General features: G+C 35.7%; 2 protein-coding genes across 2 annotated transcripts in view; both read left to right on the top strand.

The window, feature by feature from the left end:
• The first annotated feature begins 1923 nt into the window (after positions 1 to 1923).
• LOC102603142 (protein FAM135B-like) lies at positions 1924 to 16449 on the top strand. The gene is made up of 16 exons (XM_006344927.2): positions 1924 to 2203; positions 2931 to 3379; positions 3476 to 3561; positions 5283 to 5437; positions 5683 to 5747; positions 5881 to 6075; positions 6217 to 6271; positions 7651 to 7866; positions 9199 to 9311; positions 9610 to 9799; positions 9956 to 10015; positions 10097 to 10351; positions 11829 to 12087; positions 12164 to 12369; positions 12793 to 12843; positions 15738 to 16449. The coding sequence occupies exons 2-16, from the start codon at positions 3117 to 3119 to the stop codon at positions 16026 to 16028; spliced, it is 2460 nt and encodes an 819-aa protein (XP_006344989.1). The 5' UTR covers positions 1924 to 2203; positions 2931 to 3116; the 3' UTR covers positions 16029 to 16449.
• A 429-nt stretch (positions 16450 to 16878) lies between these two features.
• The window catches only part of LOC102602805 (pentatricopeptide repeat-containing protein At1g74850, chloroplastic), a 5735-nt gene continuing 2766 nt past the window's right edge, over positions 16879 to 19847 (top strand). The window contains exons 1-2 of the mRNA XM_006344926.2: positions 16879 to 18853; positions 19479 to 19793. Of these exons, the coding sequence (XP_006344988.1) occupies positions 17034 to 18853; positions 19479 to 19793 (2135 nt within the window). The 5' untranslated portion in view covers positions 16879 to 17033. The remainder of the gene's footprint in view (positions 18854 to 19478; positions 19794 to 19847) is intronic.

Below are 19847 nucleotides of genomic sequence, written 5' to 3'. Positions count from 1 at the left end.
GGCCTATCTTTTTTAATTTGAAAATTGACGTTTTGTGAGTGATTAATTAATTAAGATGATCACTATTTACTCTCAAGTAATTCAAGTGAGAAAATAGCAAACATGGCAACAAAATTGTTCTTCTCCCAACTAGTTAGAAGACCATAAAAAAATCATAGCGTTTGAAAGTTATCTACCTTAACCCGATTACATAAAATAAAAGAATCTTATAATAATTCAAGGGGTATTTGGATTTTTTTTTGTAAATTTAATCTAAACACAAGATGAGGTGGGAAATAATGAACCAAACACTTGATAAAAATACGTTGCACTACTAATTTGTGCGTTACTAATCCATATGTTATTTATTTTTGTGCCAAACAACCCCTCATAGTTCTTACAACAACATTTTCTTTCCCTGACCCACCCATCATGACCATCTTTTTATTAGAAATTATATGAAAAAAATAAAACATAAAGATTAAAAAAGTCTAGTTTATCAATTTATCGTGAAGAGTATTTTCTTTAAAAAGTGCCAATAAAGTCTTTTTATGATTTCATGATTATGTCATTATTGTTTTCTTAAATAAGTACTTTTTGTGAGAATTATTTTGTGTTTAACTAATGAATTGGAAAAAAAACTTTTGGACATTGATTAATATTTTATCAAACTTTCAAAAAGTGTTTCTAAATATATGTTTTTAAAAATATTTTTGAAGTACTTTCTTTTAGCTTGTGAAAATAGCTTTTGCTACTCCGCAAATTATTTGTTCTCAAAAATTTAATTAAATATCTCACTTTTTTTAAAAATAATATTTTTTGAAAAGAAAAAAAATACCCTTTGACCTTTCAAGAACTTGTCCAAAAACCTATAAATATGATGACTTTAAAATGTGGTTAGTAAAGATTTAGAATTGCATAAAACTTGTTTAAGTTAATAGCTTTAAAGCTTGTGTAAATTAATAGAGTAACTAAAATGAGCATAACTAAAGTTTTATATGTACACTTTTTATATATTTCCCTTCATCACATTTGTCTATCAACTTTAAGTTTTAGAGTCGAATGATTCTAGTGAAAAGAAAAGAAGTTGAATCATTCTATTAAAAAAAGAAAGGGAGTTGAATCACAAGTGTATATTTATTATGATTTTTTAATAATTTTAATTAAAAATTGTTCTGATTATTCTTTTTTATATATAATATATAGTAACAATGATTTTTCATTTCAAATCAACTTGGACATATAACAAAATTAATTAGCTTTTCAGAATTTGCAAGTGAAAGTGATCAAATATTACTTTTAGCAAAAACATTTTCGAAGTATTTCAAATCTGTTAAACAATAGAATTAATAAAATTTGAAGTAGCCTTATTCATTTTTATGTAATATGATAATCATGATTTTTTTCCTTTGTCCATTAAGATTACACTTCTAATTCATTTTAAACACTAAAAATTATGTGCGTAAAAAAATACATACTGAAATACGTTAATCTATACCATCAATTTATTTTATTTATACATGTTTCTAAACATATTTTATCATAACCTATACTAACACACAATTTATATGAGCAAGGTACATATTCATTACAATATCATCATTATAGGAATATATTTTGTGTTGAAAGTTATAAGTATTAATGAAATTATTTATTCTCTAGACAAAAGACAAGAAACAAAACTACTGTTTTTAATGAAGTGGTTTAATGGTGAATCTTTAATGCTCCTATTTCGAGGGTTCAGATTTTCCACCGCTAAGATATTTAACTTTCGCTTAAAACGCATTATTGAAAAAAGATGTGAAATTACTCATTCAGGAACAAAATAAACCTAATTTAGCTCATTTCATAGGGGTAAAGTTGTCATTTGATAAAATCTACAGGTGTCATTGGGAATTACTAGCTGTTTTTCAAGTTCAATATTTAGGAAAAAACGAAGTTCTTGTCCCCCAAACACGTTTCTCGTTCACATCTGTTGTTCCTTTTTTCCACGCTTTCTGACTCCGGACACCCATCGCCGCCGTAATCAACCACCTCCGCCGCCGCGCGCTACCGTCACTAATTATCTCACAAGCTGCAAGCATTTTTTACAGCTCAAGCACCGTTGACTTAGTTATTCCACGTTTGTTGCTGAAAAGAAAAAGAGAAAACAAGAAACAAGAAACTTACATTTTAGGTGTTTCTTCCTTGTTTATCAAAACGTTAATTGGATCAGTGTCTGTAGGTGGGTTTTTCTTGTTTTTGATTTTTTTGTATTCGCATTGTTAAGTTGATTCGTACTTCTGCATCGAGTTGATTTTTTTTTTTGGTATTTTCGATTTTGCTAATAAAACCTGTGAAGTTGTGTTTTTTTTTTTTCTTGAGTTGAATGGAGGGGTATTTTGGATTTGGCTTATGTTGTTGAAACCTTTTTTTTTTTTCTCGTGGGGATTGATCAAAGTGATTTTAGTTAACTTGTTGTCTTACTTTCTAATCTCATTCTTGTTTCTTGTACAAAGATAGAGACTTTGCATCAGAATAAGATGAGGTTCAAGGGGTTTTAGTGGGGTTTTCAGAAATTTTGTATTCAGCATTAGTGAGGTTCAAGGTCCAATTTTTGTATTTTTTTTCAGCATAACAGCTGTGCCTGTCAGTAAATATTTGATGTATGGTGGTTGTACACTTCAATTTGCTTTTATTATCTTGGGGTTGTAGATGTGGATAGCTTTCTAACTTTTCTATGTGCCTCATAATAAATGTCTTTGCTTTAACCTTTTGGATCTCTAGCCTATAATACTATGAAGTTTTTAAGATGGCAAGCTCTATATTCTCTGATGTCGGATAGTATGAACTTGCTGCTAATTTTCCTTATTAAAAAGCCTGCGGTTTGCTTATCAAAACTTTCACCTAGTAGGTTATTAGGTTTGATGAAGGAGTTTTTAAGTTTTGACAAATAATGTTTCTATACACAGGGATCCGCTGTGAAGGTCTTTGTTGCTAGACAATACAGGAGCAAGATTAGCTTTTCCACAAGTGAATTTACGAGTCACTTTTTGAGATCTTCATTTGTTATAATCTTGTTTCTGATTGGAAATATATTGGGCTAATACTTGGGTGAAGGGAGTTAGAGGGATGCAAATTTTTAGATATTTCAATAGATGTCTGTTATATTACGGCGCCTTCGATGGATGATAGCTGGTCTAAATAAAGGAACACCAGTAACCCCTAAGAGGCTGCACAGTGCTGATGTGCGGCCTGTGCCTCTTTCGCCACTGTCAAAGCAGCAACAATTGCAACTACTCAAGTCCTATTACGAGTCAAAGTCTGAGCATAGAAAGCCTAAACAACCAATGTTGGAGGCTGTGCATGAGATTTCCATCTACATTCACCGGTTTCACAATCTTGATTTGTTCCAGCAAGGGTATGTGGGCATCATGTTTCATAGTTCTTTATCTTACTCCTTTGGTAATTTGACTATTGTACTTCTGTTTCCTTACAATTTTTGCGAAATATGTAGATGGTACCAGATTAAGATTACAATGAGATGGGAAAATGGTGATAATGGGGTATTAGGAACTCCATCCAGAGTCATCCAATATGAAGGTAAATTTCTAGAATATGGCGAAACGGTCAAAGCATACAGCTGGCTTCTAAAAGAAGGGTACCTTCGAATATTGCAGTCAAGTATAGTGGGATGTAGAAGTGAGAAAAATATCATCTTTGAGGAAAAAGTGGAGGAATCAATATTCTGAAATTCTTAAAGTCCCATTACTATGAATAAGCTATGCAAGATCAGAAACTGATGTGGTAGTTTTTATGTGCTATGATATCTTTCTGATGTTATGTGCATTTGATTTTTATTTTATTGCTTCATTGCTGAGAACAAATTTTACAATCGTAGAAAGCAGTTTTGGTCATTGCACATTGTTTCAGAGGATATAATCGTAGAGGAACTAGAGATGTTTTGATGGAGAGTCAACTGCTTTAGGCATTTTGAAGGCTAGGTGCATTGCAAATTTGTTTAGTTGGTCCAACTTGTATGCTGTTAATGCAGAACAACTTCAGGATTTTACTGACTCACTAGTTTTGGCTAGTTCTGGCTTAGATAGTTTGTATAGTTTGCCAGGGATTTTTTTGTAAGCTCAAATGCCATATCTTGTAATTCTTGCATCTTCTTGACGCTGTTATTAATACCACTTACCTAATCAAACAAAAAAATACTGCAAAAACTAATTAAAAGGAAGATAGAGGTCATAGGTTGTATAGTGCACTAGTCTATCATAATTGAATATGATTCTCAAAAAATGAATATTTCAATCCACCAAGATAATACGCACAAGCCCATTCTCCTTTTGGAGAAATCAGAACTCTCTGTTCCCTTTCAGTAATGAATATAATTGATGGCTGTCATGGTTATGATTTATCTATCCTTTTTAACTTCACAAAAAATGATACATCCTTTTTAAGCATGTGAAGGCATGAATAACTTTCTCTATGTCAAGAAAGTTTGTTTACTTGTTAGTCTAACCTCTATAGTCCTTTACAAGGTTCTAGAGACAATAATTAATGAACCTGTTCGATGACACTCCTAGATCTTGTTCTCATACTTGGACTCTTATACATGTTTCTTCGTTCTCGTGACATTGACATTCTTTCTGAAAGTTGATGGTCATTATTATTTTCAAAATAATTCTGCATTTAAGCATCCTAGAATATGCCCAACCTTAAGTCAATCACTGTGCTGCTAAATGAGTTCCTATTGTGAGCTGTCTGGATAAGTACAGATTTCTTAGATTTGATCAGGTTAGTGGACTAAATGTGACTTTTTTTGGCATTTCATGTATATACTCATGATTGATTGCTGTTTTGAAAAACTTAACTAACATTTTTTGCACTTATCTTTTTAATCTGTTTCTTCTTGCTGTTTTCACTAGACATTTGTAAAGTAAACACTTAATGGTCGTAATCTTGTCTTCAACTCTCTTAAGAAGAAGGGAAATGATCAGATGAGCTCTCTGAAAAGAGATCTTAATTTGAGAAGGGAGGAAAATGAGTTAGAATAAACCAGGTTATTTATCCTTTTCGTTCTTTCTCCTTTCTTTTTGATGGGTAACGACCTGTGTTTTGAATGGGTAGGGCCTTTTGTCCTCAATTATAGTTAATTACTTAATTCTTAGATGAAGAGAGAAAAGCAACGGAAATACATGTTTGCATATGCCCTTTCATGAACACACATAGAAAGCATACCATTGATAATATGATATAGCTTTTGCAGTCATGGGAGAACTGTTGTCTGGTGAGTAATACCTTTGTTTGGGTTGCAGCTCCTGATTTGGGTTCCGAAGATGTATATGGTGTATGGAGAATTGATGATACAGATCATAGTTTCTCCACACAGCCTTTCCGAATCAAATATGCAAGGCAGGATATTCTTCTCTCCATGATGGTCTCCTTCAACTTATCTCTGAACATACATGAGGTGATCTCTCTTGAACTTAGCCTCATCTGTAAATTTCTTCCCTCCCACCTTCTCCCCCCACATTCACCCATCAAAGGTGTATCTATGTGGGCTTTGTTCTTGTTATAACAATGAAGCAACAAGGTCGGTTGGTTCAATTGAAGTATGTGTCCACATTGTTCAAACATTTCAGGCATATAGGTTATCTGGAACCGTTATATCTTTCCATATCTTAATCTCACCTACTAATATGTAAAAATTATCAGGGCCCATCGACATCTGGTGTCATTCTGAAATTTGAGCTTTTCTATGCACCTATATTGGAGAATGGGTTAGTTGATTTTTTGAACTGTGCTTTTCTGCAGTTGCATCAAGAAATAATTCACAAAACAATAATGTTATTTCTAATAAACATAAAAATGCAAATATACTTTGCATTCCTGATAAATAACTGTATAATGCAGGACTAGTCTACTGGATTCCTTGGATGCTTCTCCTGCTGCAGTCCATGAATTTCGTCTTCCATCCAAAGCTCTTCTAGGGTTGCACTCTTATTGTCCTGTACATTTTGATGTTTTTCATGCAGTACTGGTCGATGTGAGTGTGCACATCAGCCTTTTGAAAAGTGGTGTCTACACTTCCTCAAAGAAGGTACCAAGGTTTGTCAAAGATTCCAATCCTTTTCTGTTAAATTGAGTATATATTGAGATCATACCAGAGTTGTATCTGTTTCATGTGGCTGCTGCTTAATTTTATTATTATAAGATGATAATAACTACATTTACAATGGACCTTTTCAGTGACCCTCGTGTGGATGAAGATAATGATAATGAAGATTACAATCAGGGAAAACAAGTATGTGCTCTTCCTGACTTTAGATTTCTGACTCCTTCACCTGTCTTTCACAATTTATTTGGTTTAACTTTTTAAGTAAGGTAGATATACCAGTGTGTTGGTGAAATGTAAGGAGGATCATCTTGTAATTTGCTCCATTGATTTTGTGATCATGGATCATTTTAAGAGTCAAGGATCATGATTTATTAGTTTTCTCCAAGTGTATGACCGTCTCTTGCTTACTCTTCAATTATTCTGCTTTCCATTTGAACTGTATTAAGAAATCATGGTATCCAAACAGAAAATATTCATGGGTTCCTTGAATATTCTGCTGTTTATGCTTCTTGCTTTTCAATGAATTTCAGTAAGTAGACACAACAGTAGTGATGGCACATCTGGCAATGGGTATAATTTCAAGATAAAATAGAAATAAAGGGCACCCTAGGGTGTGTCCTGGTGGTCAATGAAGAAAGATTAGAACCATGAGGTCTCATGTTCAGATCTTGACGATGCAAAAAAATAAAATACTAGGTGATTTGCTTCCATCTATTTAAGCCTTGATGGAAAGAGTTATTTGGTACCTGTGGTACCTATGCTGATAGGAGGTAGGGAGGTAGAAGATACCCGATGTTGTGGTGCATGTAAACTGACCCGGCCACCACTGTAAAAAAAAAAAAAAGAAGTATAGAAATGTGGTGATGCACTACAAGTTTGTAGGAAAAGAAATCAGTCTAGGATTTTCACATATGAATTAAGTTTAGTATCATATCAAATTTGAAGGACTGAAAGTTAAATGACTTTATGTTTCAGCGGTGCATCACTAAAGAACTCAATAACAACACTAAGATTCTTTAGTGGACCCATTACCCATTGAGTTTTGAACTGTGGCCACCGGCCCTCGGGGATTTCTTTGATTATGAAAAAGAACGATTTGTTTTAAAAGATAAAATGGTTTGATATGCTTGTTTTCCTAATACAAAGAGGAAAAATTCGTGACAGAATCATGCACTCTCTCCGTTCCAGTTTATGTGACAACATTTCCATTTTAATCCTTTCTAAAAAGAATGAAAACTTTCTATATATTATGGAAACAATCGAACTTGAATTTTCCATCTTTCACACAATTATTATGGAATGTTAAGATCACAAGTTTAAAAGTTTTCTGGCTACACAAATGTTATGACATGTTTTTTTTATCAAGTAAAAAAAAGTTAATAGCATGTTTATAACCACATGTTTCAAAAGTCTTCCTTTCTTTCTTAAACTCTGTACCAATGCAAACCTTGCCGCATAAATGGAGGGAATATCTTTTCTCGAGCATGTGTGACATCTTAGATTCATTTGCCTTGTCATTCTTATTATGCGTTTCTCCAGTATTTTCATATCATATCTTGTATCAGGAAATGCTTATTAAAGCCCTTTCAAGTGCACGAGACCTACTTCTCGAGGAGCTAGAAAAAATTAGCAAGGCTATAAATCAGTCTATCGATTTTACTGATTTTACTTCCAAGTTTGGTGATAAACAAGCGTCCCAATTTTCTGCAAGTGCAGCCACAGACTTGATGAATGATAAGGCTGCAAGAGAAGTGCCAAGCAAGATACTGAATGACACCAAGGTCTTATCCTCATACTGCTGAAACTTTTTCTGATTTTCATTACATTAATGTTGATCTTGGTGCCTCTCAAAATCTAATATCCAAGTTTGCTTTCCAAAAAAATAGATTCAATATTCCACTTTGACTGTGCGCTATGAATTCAGTTGTATTTTTGTATTTCCTCTTTTACTGCAGAAACTTTTTCTGATTTTCATTACATTAATATTGATCTTGGTGCATCTTAAAATTTAATATCCAACTTTGCTTTCTAAAAGTAAGACTTAATATCCCACTTTGACTGTGCGTTGCTTCGAATTTAGTTGTATATCCCACTTTGACTGTGCGTTGCTTCGAATTTAGTTGTATATCCCACTTTGACTGTGCGTTGCTTCGAATTTAGTTGTATATCCCACTTTGACTGTGCGTTGCTTCGAATTTAGTTGTATATCCCACTTTGACTGTGCGTTGCTTCGAATTTAGTTGTATATCCCACTTTGACTGTGCGTTGCTTCGAATTTAGTTGTATATCCCACTTTGACTGTGCGTTGCTTCGAATTTAGTTGTATATCCCACTTTGACTGTGCGTTGCTTCGAATTTAGTTGTATATCCCACTTTGACTGTGCGTTGCTTCGAATTTAGTTGTATATCCCACTTTGACTGTGCGTTGCTTCGAATTTAGTTGTATATCCCACTTTGACTGTGCGTTGCTTCGAATTTAGTTGTATATCCCACTTTGACTGTGCGTTGCTTCGAATTTAGTTGTATATCCCACTTTGACTGTGCGTTGCTTCGAATTTAGTTGTATATCCCACTTTGACTGTGCGTTGCTTCGAATTTAGTTGTATATCCCACTTTGACTGTGCGTTGCTTCGAATTTAGTTGTATATCCCACTTTGACTGTGCGTTGCTTCGAATTTAGTTGTATATCCCACTTTGACTGTGCGTTGCTTCGAATTTAGTTGTATATCCCACTTTGACTGTGCGTTGCTTCGAATTTAGTTGTATATCCCACTTTGACTGTGCGTTGCTTCGAATTTAGTTGTATATCCCACTTTGACTGTGCGTTGCTTCGAATTTAGTTGTATATCCCACTTTGACTGTGCGTTGCTTCGAATTTAGTTGTATATCCCACTTTGACTGTGCGTTGCTTCGAATTTAGTTGTATATCCCACTTTGACTGTGCGTTGCTTCGAATTTAGTTGTATGTTTGTATTTATAACTTCCCTTTTCACAAAGTGCCATCCTTTTTGGATGTTCCTATGTAATAAGTTAGATGTTAACTTGGGAGTTGGGACTGACAAAGGACCACCTTCTATACCTTATTAATTCTCACTCTTTATATTCTTAATCAGAAACTAGAAGATGGAGTTCTCCAGTCTCAATCCAAGGATGAATTACTCCAGTTGTATCATTCCCTTGGTGACCAAGTCTATTTCTTATGGAGTATGTTTATGAGGTTTCACAGGTTTGTTTACCTTTACATTTGCACTATTTGTAGTCAGTGAGCTTATGTTATTTTGCCCCTCAGACTTTACTGATTAGTACATCATTTGAGTAAATAATATGTATTTAGTACACCGAAAAAGAAAGACGACTACCTCATTTTATGCTTTAGGTACCAGTCAATGCATTATGCACCTCAATTAGTCTATCCATGCACAAGATCACGCATAAATATAATTTGTATCTAGGGTTCGTCATCTATGGTTAGTGCTGTACTGCTGTTTCTTGGGATCTTAAACTGGTTCTTGATTTTCCTTTAGGACTCATAAGACATCAATTATGGATTTTCTGCGTGAGCAATGGGCTACTGATCGAAGAGCTGAATGGTCAATATGGATGGTTCATTCTAAAGTTGAAATGCCTCACCAATACATAAGTAGTGACATTGATAGCTCTTCTTACCATGGTTCCCGTGGGAGAGCACCTGTCCTGCGGAAGATATCGGAGGATGTAAGCATATCTACACTTCTGATTTGCTATAATTATTGTCGTTTCTTTTTGAACTTTATCTCTGTAGTGTGACAAAGTCTGAGTTGTTAAAGATGAGAATCATTCTATATATTTTAGTGTAGTATTGAACTTGAGTTGTCATTCTGCTCTGTGCAGCCTGCACAGACTGCAGCTATGAGAGCTGATCTTCACAGAAGAAGTATTGCGCAAATGAGGGTTAGTACAATCTAACATATTATTCTCGGTGTAGTTATCTTTACTGTGATGGATTGATGAATTAAAATTGGTGCATTGCAGATCAACAGTCGATCTATCCAAGACATGCATATATTTGGAGATCCATCACGCATCCCAATTGTAATTGTAGAGCGTGTTGTTAATGCACCTTTGCGGTCAACAAGTGGAAATTCATACTTCAACCACCGGGAGCCAAAAGATGCAAATAGCCTGCTAGTTGAGACACATTCTAAAGGCACAAAAAAGATTCATGGCACAACCCCTTGTCAAAATGGCCGTGTTTTGAAGATTGTGGTTTTTGTCCATGGATTCCAGGCAAGTTTATCATCCTCATTCCTCAGCATCAAATAGATTAATAATCCTGTTATTTGTTTCCTGCATATGTCCTTGTAATTGTCTTCCTCTGTCAGAAAGCACCTCTAGTTCCTCATCTTAAAACCCAACATACTTGTCTATTCAATATTGTTTTTTTCATTCACATGAAATCATTATTGTTATTCTCCCTCCAATTTCCCCAACAGCTACAACAGGAGAATTACACTCCTGTATTCCTGTAACCTATGTTGCGCGGACTCTTCATTTTTGAAGGCGAACCCGTCTCGACGCGACACTGGTGCGGGTGCGGGTGCGGGGTGCGTGTCGGATTCGGTCAATCCGATCCGGACACTTTGACCAGAGCCGAGAAAAAAATTTGGGGAAAAGGAGATCAGTTTCCGGCGACCTCCTCAGAGAGGCGGCGGAGCTGTAAGAAGCTTGAAAAAGTAAAAAGAAGAAGAAAGAGGAGGAGTTTTTTCTTCATTGGAAAAGTAAAGAGAAGAAGAAAGAGGAGCTTTTTCTTGAAAAAGTACATGAAGTACAGCTTTTTTATTTTTTTGAAAAAGTAAAGTCTTTTCAACTTTTCAACTTTTCTTGAAAAAGAAAACTAAAGGTTAAGTGTGTCCTTTATTATTTATAAAATAAATTAATACTTTTAATGTTTATTATATTCTCTCTTTTCTTTAACAAAATTATACTCCTTTTGAGTATTTTGTATGTAATTATACCAAAATATGCAATTCATTATTAAATATATTTCATAAATATTTTTAATGATATTTTTTATATATATATATATATATTCACTTATTTGATTATACTAGATATATTATTATTATTGTTATTGATATAATTTATTTTTCGAGGTACGCTAAAAATAATAAGCAATTATACCATGTATATATAATATATTACACCTTATATTATATATACCATGTATACCAATTAGCCGTATCCCCGCACCCGTATCCATACTCAGATTCGCACCCCCGAATCTTAAAATTTAAATTTTGCCGAATCCGACTCTCGGATTCGCATCCGTCTCGGATACCCGCACCCGAGTCCGAGCAACTTAGCATTCAACTCTATGTTACAATTTGATCCAAGTACAACAACAACAACATACCCTGCTAAGTTATCTTCTGGATGTTTACGCTCGAACCAAATGCCTGTATTCGAGCATGACGCTTGTTGTTCTTGAAATCTTCTTGTAACTAGACTCTGTCCTCATGAATGGCAATGCAAGAGGAAAGGTTGACATGCTGAATAAACTGTGCCAGATATACAGGGCATTCTGATACCAAGTCTTTACTATGCAGTCTTTATCATGATACACGGATGAGGGACTTCAGGGTTTGCTAGGATCACAGAATGCACTTCATTATGTTTGTACTGCACCTGTGGTGTGATGAACTGTTTTTATTGATTATTTTGCTTATAATCCTTTCTAACTCTAAGATGAGAGCATTTATTGCAGGGACATCATTTAGACTTGCGCCTTGTTCGAAACCAGTGGCTTTTAATAGATCCCAAGATGGAGTTTCTTATGTCAGAAGTTAATGAAGAAAAAACAGCGGGAGACTTTAGAGAAATGGGCTTAAGGCTGGCACAAGAAGTAACTTCTTTCATAAAAAAGAAGATGGACAAAGCCTCGAGATCTGGAAATTTGAAGACTATTAAGCTAAGCTTTGTTGGACATTCCATTGGGAACATCATATTAAGAACAGCTTTAACAGGTTTGTACTCTGTAATCTCATCTGTTTTCTTCAAATAACTTTTCAAAGTTTCTTAGACTTTGTGCTTCCTTTGCAGAGAGCATCATGGAACCATATCTCAGATTCCTTCACACGTATGTTTCTGTATCTGGTCCACATCTAGGTTACCTGTACAGTTCAAATTCTTTGTTCAATTCTGGGTTGTGGCTCTTGAAGAAGCTCAAGGGCACACCATGCATACATCAGCTTACATTTACAGATGACCCCGATCTCCGGAACACATTCTTGTACAAACTTTGCAAGGTACTACATGGTATAGTAGTATTAATTTTTGTTGAGGTATTGGTGCTGCGGCCTAAATGACTGCTTCACCAATTCATTTCTTTTCAATTTTTTTTTTGTTGGAATTCATGGCTAGTTAAGGGTGGGAAGAAGATTGATCAGTCTTAGTCATGAATTCCAGATGGAATATCTACTTTCCGTTATTATGATGGGCTTGTGGTTATCTTTCTTATTCAATCAATTAACTCTGCCTCTATCAAAAGAAAAAAAAAAACTACACCTCCATCCCAAAATTATTGTTGTTATCGGTTCTTTTAAATTTGGTAGCTCGAAAAGATATTTCAAATATTCAGTACTAGGCTCTTATCAATCTAAAAAAAATAATGTAACAGGAGCTGTGATTATTAGCAAGAGTACTAACACTCCTAATTGCGTCTTTTCCAGCAAAGGTCCTTGGAGAATTTCAAGAATATTATTTTGTTATCTTCACCTCAGGTATTATTCATATTCTTTTGCTGGCTTCCTTTTTTTTTTTTTACTTTCTCGCGATGGTTCCTTCTGATTATAGAATACAAACTCATTGGATCTTTTTTCTCTTCAGTATTTTATGCGTGTCGTCCAGAATATAATAGAACTGAAATTGAGTGTATTATCATGAGACAATTTGGTTTGAGAAGTGATCTCTGTATGGGAATTGATGTTCTTCAATCAAAGAATTATAATGTATGGAATTTGCATTATATTCAATCTATTTGGCCTAGTGGTGCGACTGCAACGCGTGATGTGATTAGGCTATCTACCGAGTTTTGAAACGTGCACCATTAGGCTCGAAAATTTCTTGGTTAATTTTGAAAAATGTAAATGTATCAGGCATCCGCAAAAGGAAAGGAATTGTGCTAAGAAATTTTTTAGTCGGGTGGGAAACAATACATAAATGAACTCAATCATCAAAGAAGCTGCTCAATATTTTCCTAAAACTATCGAAAGGTGTTATTTTGCTTCATACAGACACTTAAGAGTTAAGACCACCTAACTCCCAATATGACTCCATTTAATATGTTCCAATGAATTTGTTGTTTGAAGCATTCAAACTAACGCAATTTGTCCAAGAATGGAACCACCTATGCGAAGAAGAAAAGTTGAGAAGTCCAATGACGATAGCAATTCATTCTTAGCATAAAAAGACTTGGTTTTTTTAATTAATATATGATAATATGACTGTGAATATCCAACTAAAAATCAAGTAATCACCACACTTCAATCAACTCCACCATATTCCCTAACTAGTTGAACTTGGAGTATGAATACTTTATATCCATCTCACTCTATTTGGATCCATCTCATACATCCCAAATTCAACATTTCGGGTGTGTTTGGTATGAAGGAAATAGTTTTCCAGGAAATAAGTGGATTTGTAACTTATTTTCTTGTGTATAGTACTTAGCAAAATATACTATACTAAAAGCATTTGTATATAATATAGACTAATACTATGGGAGGAGGAGGTAAAGATGAGGTGTGTTGGAGGTTTGGGAGGATACAATCAATATGAAATGCTACTTGTAGACCATCTATTTCTACACTGCAAATACACCCGGCAGCTTTGGAGGATTTTCTTGAGCCTTAAAGGCATATCCTGGACTATGCCTAGGAGAGTTACTGAGGCCTTGTACAGCTGGGAGGAGGCAGGTGCCCTTGCAAAAGACAGAACTAGATGGAGAATTATCCCTGCTTCAATATGGTGGGCAATCTGGAAAGAAAGGAATTCCAGATGTTTTGAAGGCATAGAAAATAGTGTGCAGGATGTTAAACTAAACTGCATTTTGTTGTTATGTTTTTGGTGTAATCAATTATACTCAAATGACACTGTCTCTATAGTTGATGTTCTAGACTCAATATAGAAATAGAGTAGGAGTGTCTAGAGTGCATCTGTATATAAGGTTTGAGTACAACCCATGTACTTTTGTGATATAATACATCGTTACCATTTTCAAAAAAAAATGTTGAACAATAATTTTCAGGCTCAAAAGAAAGACTTTTTTTTAAAGGGGAAGAGAAGTTGAGTTTCTTTTCAGCTGTGATCGGTAAAAGTCATTTGTCGAGTCTTTTAAGCAACATACATAGTGTTTGGATTGCACTGGGAATTTCTAAGTGAAACATAATTTTCTGTGAAAAATCTTATCTATTGGTTACTAAGATAGAAAGCTCAAATGATCCATGGCCCTTGCATTCGTATGGCATTCTAGACTTGAACCAAGAGTATGGTGCTCTTATGGCAGATCTTGTGCAGAGAATAGATTTCTGAAATGTCATGAAGTGCATTCATTCTTTCTATAATATAGGGAAACCTGCAACTTTAAACACACATCACAAGATCTATTGATTGGAACACAAAAGAGACCTGGAATGGCATAAAACTATTAAAGACCTGGATTTGTACGTACTTGAATAACTTCCAGAACTGCTTTATCTTTTATTTCATTTCTTCATATGGTTCTAGGTGGACCAAGACATGAAAATGAAATCTTTGAAACACCCAATACGTCGATATGGCTTCACTGCCTCTCATTCCTAGAAGAGTTTGTAACTTCCCTAAAGATAATTTTTGTGTGAACTCACTGCTGTATGAATGCTTGGCATTATGTTCTATTTCTTGTATTATTGGTTAGGTCATCTTATGCGCTGTATTTACCATAAAATGTGGTATCATGAAACCCCTTATGTGCAGTATAAGATAGTTCATTGAATATTTTAGTTCACAACCCTCATTGGTATTGAGAACCCTTAGTTCTATAGGAAGGAATATCTTGCATGCAGGGTATTAGTGTTAATGTCTTCCAGTCTGGTTAAACCTTTTAACTGAAAAAGAAAGAGAAGCACATTTCTATGCCATAAGTCGTTAACTCGTTAATGCTAACCACATTTCTAGTTGCAATTTTAATCACCAATCTTGTAATTCCACATTTTTGTTACTATCTCCCTGAGCTTCTTATGTGGTACGTTATTCGGAGCATGTTTTGCATGTTGCTAGTCTCAACTGTACACCTTGTTTTAATTAGATTATGTTGCATAGTCTCTTTTCACTGAGACTTGTACCTTCTCATTCGTCTTGAAAAGTGAATATTTTAATGTGTAGTTGTCGTCCATGCCACCGTTAAGTGTACTTTGCTCGTGAAAAACTAATTGAGAAAAACACTGTAAATGAAGCATATTTGGTGATTCTAAGGTGCATCTGTTTGGTCAATAGAACTGGTGTTACCATTGCACTGCTTGAACGAACTGTCTCAAATGGGACATGCAGTTCTTTGAGATTATTGTGTTTCTTATCATCCCTGCCCTTTCTTTTTTTTTCCAATCTCATTGCATGATGGCTGATTCTGTCTTTTCAGGATGGTTATGTTCCATATCATTCTGCAAGAATCGAGATGTGTCAAGCATCTTCAGGGGACAGCTCAAAAAAGGGCAAAGTATTTCTGGAGATGCTGAATGAATGCTTGGACCAGATACGTGCTCAGTCATCGGAGCATCGAGTATTCATGAGGTGTGATGTCAACTTTGACACAACATTGCAAGGAAGGAACTTGAATACGATCATTGGAAGGGCTGCTCATATAGAGTTCTTGGAGTCTGACACTTTTGCCAAGTTCGTAATGTGGTCATTTCCTGAGTTGTTTACATGACTTGTGGGCTGGTCAATTTCATCACAACTGAACTCCCATCTCCTGGAGCCTGCCTACCGTGCTACCTGAACCTCAAAAAATGGTTATGGCTCTAGGATGTCCAGGGCCTCGACACACTCATAACCATGAATATGGAATGCTGTGGTAAGTCATTCGCTGCAAGCTGATTTTGGTGAAGCTGCTCAGTTATATAACTCTATAGCACAGTTACAATGGTAGCAAATGCAGGAAAGCTTAACGACTAATCCACAATATTTTTGGACTTGGAATTCCTAGCATCAATATGTTGTGCAGTAATAGAATCATCAGGTCTAACAAAAACCAATTGTAGCGAGTTAGACAAGTTGTTTTTAATATTATCAAATTATATTCTTATGGGGAACTCATGTTGTCAAAGTCAAGTTACATTTTCCAGTTTTTTCATTCACAGCAAAAGAAAAAAGAGAGGAGAACTTATGGGGGGAGTTGCAAACACACACACAACAAACACGTCCAGTCTAATCCCTCGGGTTAATCTACATGTAGATTGTTGATAGACTCTCGGCTCAAAAGAAAAACATTCGACACATGATTATAAGAAAATAGATATATAATTGTACAAGTGTTTGAAGAAACTATGTGTTTTTTATGAAGAAATATTTGAATAATTTATTAGAGATTTCAATTTATTATGAAGAAACTAAATTTTACAACTTTTTTTTCTTCTTGTTTTCATATTTAGCCCACCCAAAATGCGAGTTAAATTAAAAAGAAGAAAAAAAGGAAAATAATAAATATTACAGTTATTTTTTTTCATTATTATCCATAGCGTCCATTATCCACGTGTCCTTCTCCAACTTCTTCTTCTTCTTTCCTTGTATAACCCCAGCTTAAAGCTTAAACCTTAGCTCCTTTTTCTGCCATTTCTCTGAGCTCCACCGTGCTCTGCCACTTCACCGCTCTCCATTCCGGCGCCGGTTTATTTGTTCAGTGATATAGGGGCGACACATGTGAGATTGACCAAATATGTCCCTTTCATACAATACTTTCTCCCAAGTCCTTACCCCAGTACCTCCCTCTCATCGTTTCCTATTTCCGACCAAAATCCCAAACTACTACAAGCTCCCCGGATTTCACCGACGCCTTCTGCTAACGGTAGCCGTTAGAGCCAAGCCGAAAGATCTTATCTTAGGTAACCCAACGGTTACAGTTGAGAAAGGAAAGTACAGCTATGACGTTGAAACCCTAATCAACAAGCTTTCAAGCCTTCCGCCACGTGGTAGTATTGCCCGGTGCTTGGATACTTTCAAAAACAAGCTTTCTCTCTCTGACTTCTCCCTAGTGTTCAAGGAATTTGCTGCCCGTGGGGACTGGCAGCGTTCCCTTCGCCTATTCAAGTATATGCAGCGCCAGATATGGTGTAAGCCTAATGAGCATATTTACACACTAATGATTGGAATTTTAGGCCGTGAAGGCCTTCTTGATAAAGCCTTTGAGATATTCGATGAAATGTCTACTCATAGTGTGGCACGAACGGTATTCTCTTACACTGCTATTATTAATGCTTATGGCCGCAATGGGCAATATGAAACTTCTCTTCAACTCCTTGAAAAAATGAAACAAGAAAATATAGTTCCTAGTATTTTGACTTATAATACAGTTATTAACTCTTGTGCTCGAGGTGGGTATGAATGGGAGGGTTTATTAGGTCTATTTGCTGAAATGCGACATGAGGGTATTCAACCGGATTTAGTTACGTACAATACTTTGCTTAGTGCTTGTTCAAGTAGAGAATTAGAAGATGAGGCAGAGATGGTTTTTAGGACGATGAACGAGGCTGGGGTTTTGCCTGATGTAACTACATACAGTTATTTGGTGGAGACTTTTGGGAAACTGGGGAAATTGGAAAAGGTCTCAGAATTGCTCATGGAAATGGAAGCTGGAGGTACATCTCCCGAGGTTACCTCATATAATGTCTTATTGGAGGCTTATGCACATTTGGGGTCTATGAAAGAGGCTATGGATGTATTTAGGCAAATGCAGGCAGCTGGATGTGTGGCTAATGCAGAGACTTATAGTATTCTGTTGAATTTATATGGGAAAAATGGGAGATATGATCAGGTTAGGGAGCTTTTCCTTGAGATGAAAACGAGTAATACAGAGCCAGATGCGGATACATACAATATTCTCATCCAGGTCTTTGGTGAAGGTGGTTACTTTAAGGAGGTGGTAACATTGTTCCATGATATGGTTGAAGAGAAGGTAGAACCAAATATGGAGACTTATGAAGGGTTGATATATGCCTGTGGAAAGGGAGGGCTTCACGAAGATGCGAAGAGGATTCTGCTACATATGAATGGACAAGGCCTGGTGCCTAGCTCTAAAGTGTATACTGCTGTAATTGAAGCTTATGGACAGGCGGCGCTGTATGAGGAAGCAGTTGTCGCCTTTAATACGATGAATGAGGTAGGAAGCAGGCCAATGGTGGAGACTTTCAATTCTCTGATCCATACATTTGCTAAAGGGGGACTTTACAAAGAATCTGAAGCAATATGGTTTAGAATGGGTGAGGTTGGAGTTCCCCGGAATAGGGACTCTTTTAATGGTTTGATTGAAGGTTATAGACAGGGAGGTCAGTTCGAAGAAGCTATAAAAGCTTATGTTGAGATGGAAAAGGCAAGATGTGATCCAGATGAGCGAACACTTGAGGCAGTTTTGAGTGTTTATTGCTTTGCAGGCCTAGTTGACGAAAGTGAGGAGCAGTTTCAGGAAATTAAATCACTGGGCATTCAGCCTAGCATCATTTGCTGCTGTATGATGCTGGCAATTTACGCAAAAAGTGAGAGGTTGGACTTTAATTTCCTATCAGCTGATTCTTCACATTTTAAAATTTGATATTATTCTATTAATCACATTGGTGCCTAGAAATGGTTTAGATAATTGGAAAAACTCATTTTTATGCTGTCTTTCAATTTTCTGGGATATAGCCTCTTTCTTTTTTTTTGAGAATGGTAACATGTGCTATAGCTTCTTGTATGACTGTACTTCTTAAGGTATTAGGTGGAAATACTCAATTTCTACAATTTGCAAATGCACAGGAGTTGAACTGATTTATTAGTTGTGTGCACTGACCGAACTAGTCTATCACCTGATTGAGGAATCCAACTTCTTTTCCATAAATTTCATAGTGTTTCTTCTTTTAACTGTTTTTTTATACTGCCTCAGGATTTGTGCATTTTGTACTTGCATTGCTCAATATTTGGAGAAACTTTATTTGTTGGCTTCTACCATACATTACGCCATGTAATTGAGCAGGTTCTAGTCTAATTTGGTAGTTGATGTTTGGATGCTCTTAAAGTTGGTGGATGCATTCTTGTGAATTTGTGCATGACTGGTGTAACAAAGAAGATCTTTCCTTCTTTCCTTTTTCTTCCAATGTTCTTATATGCTGTCTTAAAATTCTTCTATTAGGTGGGATATGGCCCGTGAATTATTGAATGACGTGATGACAAACAAGACTTCCGATATGCACCAAATTATTGGCCGAATGATTCATGGAGATTTTGATGATGAAAATAATTGGCAGATGGTTGAATATGTCTTTGACAAACTCAAGTCAGAAGGATGTGGTTTGAGCATGAGGTTCTACAACACTCTTATAGAAGCACTTTGGTGGTTAGGCCAGAAAGAAAGGGCTGCAAGAGTGCTGAATGAAGCAACAAAAAGGGGGCTATTCCCTGAACTGTTTCGAAGAAACAAACTTGTGTGGTCTGTGGATGTTCATAGGTAATCGTTCTTCTTAGGGTTATAGCAGCACTACAATTGACTGTCTCCCATCCC

Source organism: Solanum tuberosum, unplaced genomic scaffold, assembly GCF_000226075.1.
Source record: "Solanum tuberosum cultivar DM 1-3 516 R44 unplaced genomic scaffold, SolTub_3.0 scf00062, whole genome shotgun sequence".
NCBI classification, from domain to species: Eukaryota; Viridiplantae; Streptophyta; class Magnoliopsida; order Solanales; family Solanaceae; genus Solanum; species Solanum tuberosum.
Note: the sequence above shows the minus strand (reverse complement) of the source record. Positions and strands in the feature narration are given on the sequence as shown.